Source organism: Centropristis striata, chromosome 12 (genome assembly GCF_030273125.1).
Source record: "Centropristis striata isolate RG_2023a ecotype Rhode Island chromosome 12, C.striata_1.0, whole genome shotgun sequence".
NCBI lineage: Eukaryota > Metazoa > Chordata > Actinopteri > Perciformes > Serranidae > Centropristis > Centropristis striata.
Genome location: NC_081528.1, coordinates 17257539 through 17268057, shown reverse-complemented (window position 1 = coordinate 17268057; position 10519 = coordinate 17257539). Strand labels below are relative to the sequence as shown.

At 38.5% G+C, this 10519-nt stretch overlaps 1 protein-coding gene across 1 annotated transcript; it reads left to right on the top strand.

Moving 5' to 3' along the window:
- Positions 1-4425: 4425 nt before the first annotated feature.
- LOC131981387 (uncharacterized) lies at positions 4426-10195 on the top strand. The gene is made up of 5 exons (XM_059345660.1): positions 4426-4468; positions 4568-4903; positions 5052-5193; positions 9345-9574; positions 10050-10195. Exons 1-5 carry the CDS (start codon positions 4426-4428, stop codon positions 10193-10195), a joined length of 897 nt encoding a protein of 298 aa, XP_059201643.1.
- Positions 10196-10519: the final 324 nt, after the last annotated feature.

The window sequence follows — 10519 nt, the reverse complement described above, 5'->3', positions numbered from 1 at the left end:
TGTCATCTATTTACTATATGTAATATGTTCATAAAAATACCCCCAAAAAATGTAAATAAATATTTGCCTTAAAAACTGTGTTGTGCAGCACTGTTATTGAAACACTGAAACACTAATTTGTGCCTTTTTGCATCAATTTATGGTGGAATTGTGTTTATTTTTGAAAAGGAAACAAAACACAACAAAAACTTCATGCACCAGATGACAATTTAAAATGAAAACACATAATGGAATCACACATGTAAACATGATTTACTCTCCTGTCCCATCTTGTGATTATTTTTTATTCATTTTTATTATTTTATAACCCTTGGACTCTAATAGCTCGTATGCGCTTCAATACGAGTTCTGCTCATTTCTTTCTGCACATTTGAAACACCTCACAAATATCTGAGTTCATTTAGAAGTTGGTAATAAAGTTGGAGGCTAATATTTAGAGAAAAAAATCGGAATTGAATTAAAGTAAAATCATAATACTTAAAGACAAAAACAATCTGTCCTATAATCTTCCGTGCATGAAATTATTGTCTGCTGATTCGGTAATATCCCCTCAGACGTCTGATGGAGGTGTGACACACGTTGGTCTCTGCATGAAATAAAGTTCATACAAGAGGCAGCGCTGCTCTTTATCTGAGGTGGAAACTGAAACTAACTGAAAATACTTCTGATCAGAAAGACATCTCACCATTTAGTGGCTTAAAGTCCACATAAAAGTGGAGTACCTATGCATGCATGTATACAATTTCTCATGCATGTGTTTTCTTCACCATAGAAAGGCTGGCTGCCCACAGAGGGCATCACATGGGAGCATGTACTCCCAACATGACAGTTTGACTCCATCAATATATCTGTTCGACAGGGCAGGCTGTGCACAAACAGGAATGTATCTATTTATTTTTTTAAACTGCTTTAAAAATCCCAGAAAAGGGCATTTTCTCTCTGGGAGGCCAAAGGGCAGGAGCTCAAGCCCCTTTGAGGTCTATCTGTGCACATGCAGGGTTGTAGACATATTTAATCTTTCAAAGTTATACAGTACAAAATAATGGTCAAGGGATGACTACAAGAATGAATAAGTCCCTCTGTCTTTCTGGTCAGGCAGCACTTTGTAAAGGCCTTCAACATGTCCGTCATGAGAACATGAGAAAGTAAAGCCACATGCAACAGCTACACTGACTGAGCTGCTCTGTGGTGGGCTGTTTCTCCTCCCTGTGACCAACCATCAAGGCTGTTCACTCAGAACAGACTATTCAACAGGATGTGCAGAGAGGGGAGAGCTACATGAGGTCTCTGCAGGCTAAATTTAGTTAAAATAAGTGTTGTTGTTTTGTTTTTTTCTTGGCTCTTAACATTTAAAACATTTTATAGAAACTCTAAACTCTTAAAAGATGCAGTCATAGTCACCTACAGCCGACTCATCTGCAGATGTAAAACATAAAGATATTTCCATTAGTTGATGTTGGTTTTAACTTTAATGTAGATTTATTGATTAATTCCCTATTTTGGATGGGCTTCCCATTAACTTTAGCAAGGCTCTCATACCTATTTGTGGATAATCAGGCAAACTTAAGATCACAGTTTAGACTGCTGCTAAATTAAAAGCACCAAACTGCAGACATGTGCAATCAAAAACAGTAAAGACATGTGTTGCTGGGTGTCCAACCCTCCTAAACCCTTCACCTACTCCTGTCAATTGTTGTAAATTCTTCCTCTTGCCTTTTTCAAACAGCAGTGTAGCCCAGCTCCCTGAGGCTAAAGCTGAGTGAGAGAAAGGTAGAAAGGCCCCTTTGTATCAACACCTCAGTTTGAAGCCCAACCACAACAATGCTAAAGTTTCCATGCATCATTTGTTTGTCGTGGTGTGTTTCTATATGTGTGAAAGTGCAAAGAGTGTTTTGGCTCGTTGTCAACAATATATTGACCCTGATGTAGGCCACAAACCACAGTGTGCTGGTCTGACAAACCTTCCTGCAGTGTTGGCCCTGTAGATAGATACGTTGTCCGTCTATTTTAATTCTTCTTGATGCCAGAGTTTGTGGTGTTGTATTAGATGTATTATATTATCAGCTGGTGTCAAACACTGTACATATTGTGGCCCTTTAGATACAAATATGCAGCTCAGAAACTGAATCTCCTCCAGGTGACATTTTGATTTGCAGACAAAAAGCAGTTAATTTCACCTAGTTTCTCCTGTGCAGAGCTATAGGCAGAGAGGTCAGAGCCTTCATTGCATTCTATACAATGCATTTATAATGAAATGGTTCAACATTCCCTCTAAGATGGCCACTTACATGGTTAACAGAAAGGGTTGCGTTGTAAACCTTATCTTCTTCTTGTCTTCCGGGGCGGCTGTGGCTCAGTTGGTAGATCGGGTTGTCCACCGATTGGAGGGTTGGTGGTTGGATCCCTGACCATGGCAGCCTACATGTCGAAGTATCCTTGAGCAAGATACTGCTCCAGATGCTGCGTTCATCAGTGTGTGAATGAATTCCCAACGGTGGCAGGTGGCACCGTATAGGGTAGTCTGGGCCACCAGGATGAATAGCTGCATCATCTTTTTACCCATCACGGTGTCTCTGTTTGCAGGTCTATTTCTACTTATTTTGACTTACTTTTATATTCACAGATTCTTAATCAGAAAGTGAAACTTCTTAGGGCTGATTGTCCACATGTACAAATACATTTCCTCTTTACCTACTATATCTTTTAGGGTTTCTGGAAATCAGGCTACAAATATAGTTATGGTAGTACATCAGTGAACAAAAGCAAAATGTACAACACAAAATGTGCTGCATTGCGTTCTTAATTCATGACTCACAACCATAGACTGTATATAAATAATGGACGTAGTCACCGTGACGTCACCCACTGGTTTGTGGACTGCCCGTTGGAAGCCTCGAGTTCAGTGTTATACTCATCGCCATCTTGTGTCGCCATCTTGTTTCCGATACGCAGAGCAGACCATAATTGGACTGTGGCGGAGCGCGAGGGATCTGACGACACTGACTACACGCCTCTCTACACCGGCAACCTGACTGAGAGAAGCCGCTGCTAATTCATGTTAGCATTAATTGGAGCATTAACTGGGATGTTAGTTTTGGCTAGCAAAAAAACAAAAACAAAATGTATCTTTCTTACCTCAGAAAACTGAGCAGCGACTCCTTGGAGTGTTTGTTAGTCCAACCAAACGCTGAACAAGACATTTTTACTGAACAAAACGTTCAAATAAACTGTCATTAAGTGAAAATACAGCGGAAAGGGTCAAAGTTATGAGACCAAAACAGTAAACGTCCTCTTTTATATCTATATAACGTTATATATAAATTTATTGACTCATTGCCGTGGATACGCATTGCTCTTCTTCTCTCCTGATGACGGCTTGCCTTGTTAGTGGCCTGTCAATCAAAGCTAGAAACGCCCCAAATCATATGATTCTTTATCTTCTATTTTCTTCTAAATGGGGCCATTATTAGAACTATTGACATCAAATTGTCGTGAAGATCATTTTTAACCCCCTACTGGAATTTTCAATGGATTACAGGCTTAATGCACTTCCTGGTTGGCCTCCATGCTCAGGCACGGAGATTGCCGCCTGCTCCCAACAGGTAATATGACAAACAGGTCAGCCATATTAGTGAATAACCACTATCTCTTTCCAAATATTTCAGCTGCTGATTAATGAAATTTATTTCAGTTACAATTTTGGTTTAGATAAGCCCATTTTCCTTTGTTTATTTTGTTTTTTTTGAGTAGTTTTTCCTTGTCCACCATGAGGGTCAAAGGACAGGGTATCGTAGAATTAAAAACATATATATATATATATTACTATTTCTTAAATTATGTATTATATATTTTTAATCATATATTTTTCATTAAAGTATCTATTATTATTATTATTATTATTTTGATTATATATTACTCATCTTTTAAATGATATATTTGTTTAATTATTATTATTAGTTGGATTTTAGGTTTTTCAGTTGAATTGTATTGAAATTTCAATAAATGCATGATATTTCTTCTTAAATAATTGTGATCTTAATATTGATAAAAAATAATTATTCAGATCATGGTTATAATCTTGCAGCCCTGCCATATATTGTGAAGGTACAAAGGAAAATGAACCAGAAAGTTTGGATTACTATAGTTCACATTACAAACAAATCATGTGTTGTGTTTACTGTCAGTGTCAGGTTTAGAAACCCACCATGAAACATGAAACAGAAGTGTGCTGTTGATGTTTCATGTGCTCAGGTTGGAAAGAGTAGATTTTATTTCCACTGTGGTCAAACAGTGAAACAGCCACATAATAAGAGGCCAATCAGATCGCTCTGAAATGTTCCCTCCCACTTTATAGGATTATATTAAGGCGACTCGTCTTCTAATACGACCCTATTCGACTGCAGGTGGAAGTGAAATAACAACAAAATGCTGATCTTGTTTTATTTGCTGCTGAGTCTCACATTGGGCCGTAAGTAAATCTAAGTATTGTCATCTTCTCACAGTGGATTAACAGGGCACACATTTGTCCTTTTGTCTTTAATCACTTATCTCTGTTTTATATTTTCAGGATGGAAACAGAATCAGATCTTCGAGACGAAGTCTGTTGGTGTTGGAGATGATGCGACTTTGACGTGTTCCCGGCAGAAATCTGGGCTCAGAACAACCTTGTTTTGGATCCGACTTGTTTCTGGAACCATCCCTGAATTTTTGGGAGGAACATACTCATTTGACTATGATGGTGTTAATAAGACTCCTCGCATTACAACAAAACAAGAGCCTGGGACATTTATCCTGCATATTAATGAAGCAAAGCTAAGCGATACTGGAGTTTACTACTGTATAAACGTAAACAGCTTTGAAATGACACTTCTGATCAATTCTGAGTCATTTCTGAGAATTGAAGGTAAACACCATTTATAACAGCAGTTTACACAGTTTAATTCTCCTTCATGCATATATAAAGTTAGCACAAGTTTCCATACTTCATGGGTAAGAATGAGGGCAGAATATGTTTGTTAAAGCATTTTTATTTTTCATTTTGTACTTCCCAGAACCAGAACCTGATATCACCGCCATCATTCAAGACATTCACTCTGATCCAGTCATTCCAGGAGACTCAGTGACTCTGCAGTGTTCAGTCCTCTCCGACTCAGAGAATAAAACCTGTCCAGGAGGACACAGTGTGTTCTGGTTGTAGTTTAGTGACATAATTTGTATGTGACTTGTTTCCAAAATGTTTGTGTGCTTACTTGGTTTGTGTGTGACTAGAGCTTCATTTATTCTTCAAATACACAAAATGTCACTAATTTGACCTTTAACCCATGCAAATAGCAATTTATAAGTCTGCTTTGTCACAGCCCTCTGCACCAGATACGACACACGCGACACTGTCTAAGATCAGTTTTGGACATGTCAGGGACGGTGTGTCACTTTCCCATCGTGGCTTTGCAAAATAAACTTCCATGTTGACAGAAAACGGTTACCTTTGGGTAATTAAGCTAATGTCTTAAACGTTTCGAGGACAGCCTCTTTCCTCTAGTTTTTCTGTATGTCGTGTGCTGCACACCACAATATCCTTCAAAAAAACACGTTTCAAAAGGATAAAAATCTGTCAGGGGATAATGGCCGCTCTGTTTTTGTGGTCTCACAGCACTCTGTAAAGATCTTCTGCCTGTCTGTCGTGAGAACAAGTAAAGCCACATGCAACAGCTCCACTGACTGACATGTGCTGTGGTGGGCTGTTTCTCCTCCCTTTGACCAACCAACAAGGCTGTTTAGTCAGAACAGACTTTTCAACACGATGTTCAGTGAGGGAAGAGCTAAAACTACAAAAATATCCGTTGTTTTAAAAGATGCATCCTATTGGAACATAACCCACGTCACTGTGCCTTGTGATGAAAAGAGTGTCAAACCTTTTTGTCAGTTATCTGGCAAACTTCAGCTCTGTGCTTCACAAAAAGACAGAGGTGGGACCAGAGGATGTTCGGCACCGCCCACCTCCGAACACGACTTCCAATGAAAAGCACCAAACCACAGAAAAATGCATTAAAAAAACGACAAGGCGTGACTCTACTCTTTAACTGCTCCTGTAAACTGCTGTGATACTAGAGTCATGAATGTGATGTTACACTGTGTTAAAACAGCAGTCAAGCCCAACTTCCTGGAGCTAAAACTAAAGCTAAAAGTGAGAGAAGTAAAAAAATCCATCCATCATTTGTTTGTCAGTGGTGACTGTGAATGCATTTTTCATATGTGTCTGTGTGTATCAGGTGCACACAAATAAAAAGCAGATGCTGCAGGGTTGTTTTCTTTTGAACTACGTGTCACAGTTGATTCCTGTCTCCACCCTTCTCTATATCTAACTTGTGTGTAATGTGTGCAGGGGCTGGACAGGGCATTGATTTAACTGTAGGGTTATTTTCAAACTTTCTATTGTATTAAGAAGAACTTTAAACCAATGTCTTTTGGCTTGTGGTAACAATATACTGACCCTGATAAAGGCCACAAACCACAGTGCAGCGGTCTGACAAATGTCACTGTTTTTTCTGTCAGTTGTCGATCTATTTTTGTCAGTCTCTAAAAGCGTTTTGCTAGAAACCCCCCACTCTGTTTCTGTAATTCTTTGAGTTTGTGGTGTCATAAACAACATGACAGCTTCAGGTGTTGTTGTTATCTGTGGGTGTCCACAGCTTCCTTTTATATAAATTCGTTTGAGTTTCTTTGAAAGAGCATGGTCATCGTCTCTGTGACTCCACCCGGAGGTTTCTGTAGAGCTATTGTGCTCAATGTGGTGGAGGTGGAGCTCCGGTGAGTTGAATGCAGCCCGGTTGCTGAAACATGCCACCTGTGACAGCACCCACCTGTCAATCAAATAGGCCTAACCTCTAATTATGCATAACTTTAAGCCTTAATATGATGTAAATGGATGAGTTATATAAAGAGTTCTACCCCTGTACAGTTGTCATGAACGGGGAAATTGTTCCAGGCTCTAAACATGTTTTTTTATGCTGTAAAACTGGATATTTTACTGGATACTTGGGGGTCTACGGGGACTGACTCACTTTTGGAGCCAGCCTCAAGTGGCCACTCTGAGAGCTGCAGTTTTTTGCACTTCTGCTTAATTCTTCAACCCCAGAAGTTGCTGCTTGGAGGTAAATTGCTTCTTCTTTGTGTCCCACTAATTAAAAAGCCCTCCTTCTGTTCTTCTGATGTGTTTTGCTGCAGGTGACTGACAGGCAGAGTGGGCGGGCCATCATCGGAACATCTGGATTCTCATTATATTCACAGTAAGACTGCCCCTTTCTGTGTTACTGTCACACAAATACCTGAACACATTTTTAAATGTACGCCAATCAAGCTGATCAATCGAGTTCCTATTTAAAGCTGCTATGATCAATATTTTGGGGGGCGTCCTGGTTGCTCACTGGTAGAGCGCCTACCACAAGGACTGAGTCTTATTGAAATATTGAAATGTTACATTAAAGGAAATGCGAATTACTGATTACGAGTGAATAAACTAAGCTGCATAGACTTACTTTGATCAGAAGATGGCAGTGTAATGTGTTGCTATAGGCTAATCAATCAGTAAACAGGAGAAGAAGTAGAGATCGAGCAAGAGAGAAAAAATAATACAAAGGAGGTTGCTATTTGGCCACCGACAAGAGAAAACATGTCTTCAGGAATTGGATTCAATTGGTCGACTTATAATTGTTCCTTCATGTCAGAGTGGAAACAGTGTGTTAAATATTCACCCGACAGAACTTTTTCACAAAAAGTGTTTCCAACTCCTGTTTAGCACATTAACTTTTTTTTTTACAAAGACAAAAACCAACTCGAGCAAGCATAAAAACTTTTCCAAATTTTAGTGTTTCCATCAAGCTTTTCTCATGCGAATCTTCAAAATGTGCAGAGAAATTTGTTGATGGAAATACGATCAATGCCTAATAAAGCTGAAAAAGAATTTTAAAAATGCCAAAACAAAAACAAAAAACACAGTAAGATGTAGAGAAGTTCCCCTCAACTAATAAATGAGATGTACAACATAAAAAAGATTGTGGTGTCATATTGTGCTTTTTGGTTTCATGAGTAAGACTTTCTTTATGCTTCATATTACTCTCTCACACACACATCCTGCTTCTTAATCTGCTCATTATTCGCATGTATTCTTTTAGATAAATCAACTAATATTGAGAATCTCCATCAGTCAATCATGTCATTGGTGTCAAACTTAAAATCTCCTCTCTGCCTCTGTCAGCTGTGATTTTAGGCAAAAAACACATTCACCTTCAGTTTATTATATCTACTGACCTTCTGACATTTTTCTCAACACCACTACCATTCTTGTCTAGACTCTAAAGGGGCTTTCCTATTCTATGTACAGCTTTACCGCCCGCTTAAAATAAATGACGTAAGGATGAAGTCTAAGTTTAAGGTTCAAAATCAAGATAAGAGAAGCACCTGTTGTGTTTACTCTCAGTGTCAGTTATAGAAACCCACCATGAAGCAGAAGCGTGTAGTTAGTGGTGTTTCATGTGTTTTGGTTGGAAAGATGGTTGATTTTATTTCCACTGTGGTTGAACATAGTGAGAGGCCAATCAGATCGCTCTGAAACATTTCCCTCCCACTTCATATGATTACATTACAGTGGATCATTTCATAAATTACAGCAGTAAAGGGTGGAATAACCAGAACATGAAGATCATATTTTATTTACTGCTGATGTTCAGTGTTGGGCATAAGTATATTTCTAGATGTCAGATTTACTCAAGATATGTATTTGATCCATTGTTGTGTTCTTACAGTTGTTAAGTAGAGAGCTACATTATTATTTCTCTGTTTTTAATATAAAATGTCTTTTCAGGATGTGAGCTTGATCAGATCTTTGACACACAGACTGTTGGTGTTGGAGATGGTACTGAAATGTGCCCGTGAGTTTTCAGGAAGCTTGTTTTGGTTCAGGCTTGTTTCTGGAGACTTGCCTAAAGTCTAAGGAAAAACATTTAGCTTTGAGACGGATCCTCGCATCACAGCCACTGAACAGCCTGGATTCTTTGTTCTGCTTATTAAAGAATCAAAGCTCAGTGATGCTGCAGTTTACTTCTGCATGAAAATATATCAGAACAATAGACCTCAGAGTTAAAGGTAAATACAAACCCTAATTTTATTACAGCTTTGTTTGATATTGGCATATGTTTAAAAAAATCCTTGACGTTTTCAATTGATTTGCCAGGGCCAGATACCACTGCAGTCCCTCCGTCTGATCCAGTCTGTCCAGGAGCCTCGTTGTCTCTGCAGTGTTCAGTCATCTCCGACTCTGAGAACAAAACCTGTCCAGGAGGACACAGTGTGTGCTGTTTCAGAGCTGGATCACATCAGTGTCACCCAAGTTTTAATTATACTGATGGAAACCGCGTTGAAGAACATGAAAAGAACCCTGACGGACTCTCACAGAAGAAATGTGTCTACAGCTTCTACAAGAACGGCAGTTCGTCTGATGCCGGGACATGTTTCTGTGCTGCTGCCACATGTGAGGAGACATTTTCCATTTTCAACGATTCAAAACTCAACACTGAAGGTAACTGCAGCATATTTATGTATAAAAATGAAATTTGCATATGAACATAATTAAGGTCAAGTCTCTGTTCTTAATGTACCATGCCATCATAAATGATAATCTACTCTTAATTCCACTTCTACTAATTGCTTTCTTTTATATTATGCTCCTTTTTTATCTTTTTGCTTTGTTTCAGCACTCAACATGTGGAATTCACAGAAAAACATCAGTTTTCTGTCTGTTATGTGCAGCTTTGGTTATAAGCCTGATTGTTATAGCCCTTCTCGCTTATTCAGTCAAGAAGCTCAAGAAAAAATCTTGCGGTTGTTGCGACGGTAAGTAAAGTCATTCAAACATCGATCTATTAAACTGTATTTGGCAAATGTGAATTCACATCAATGCTGTGTTTTTATTTTATATTACATATATTACGTTTTCCTCTCTAATGCTATAAGTGTTTATGTCTCATAACGTCTCTGTATATTTTCTCAGACAGACGAGGACTCACTGGTTTATTCTGCACCAACCTTCACCAGCAGGAAAACCAGCAAGGGAGGGACGAGGGACGCAAAAACAGACGAGGAAGAGAGCATCTACACCGATGTCCGGGCTTGTGGACTCGAGTCTGAAAACCGGACTTGATACTTAATGCTGAGAGATTTTGGCTTATGGAAAATGTACCGGCACTAAATTTCACCTCTAAAGTCAGTAAATAATTCTTTATTTTCAATAAGTTAAGAAATATGTAACATATTTTGTTGAAATTGTAATAATGTGTTACGTAAAGAATATAATGTATTTTAGAAGTTTAAAATACGTATGCTGTGTTAATTCCTCAGAATCTATAAAAGTTTTATTTTCAACTTTAACCCTTAAATTCCCTTTGTTTATCATGGACTTTAAAGTTACTTTCCTCTAAGACCCACATACTTTTCTGTCTGTGCTATGCAAACGTATTGTACTAAC

Excerpts from the sequence above, each read along its gene's own strand:
- LOC131981387 (XM_059345660.1), top strand. The coding sequence starts at position 4,426 with ATGCTGATCTTGTTTTATTTGCTGCTGAGTCTCACATTGGGCC. Across the intron at positions 4,469-4,567 it reads GCTGAGTCTCACATTGGGCC|GATGGAAACAGAATCAGATC; the intron begins GTAAGTAAATCT and ends TTATATTTTCAG. Across the intron at positions 9,575-10,049 it reads TTCAAAACTCAACACTGAAG|ACGAGGACTCACTGGTTTAT; the intron begins GTAACTGCAGCA and ends TTTCTCAGACAG.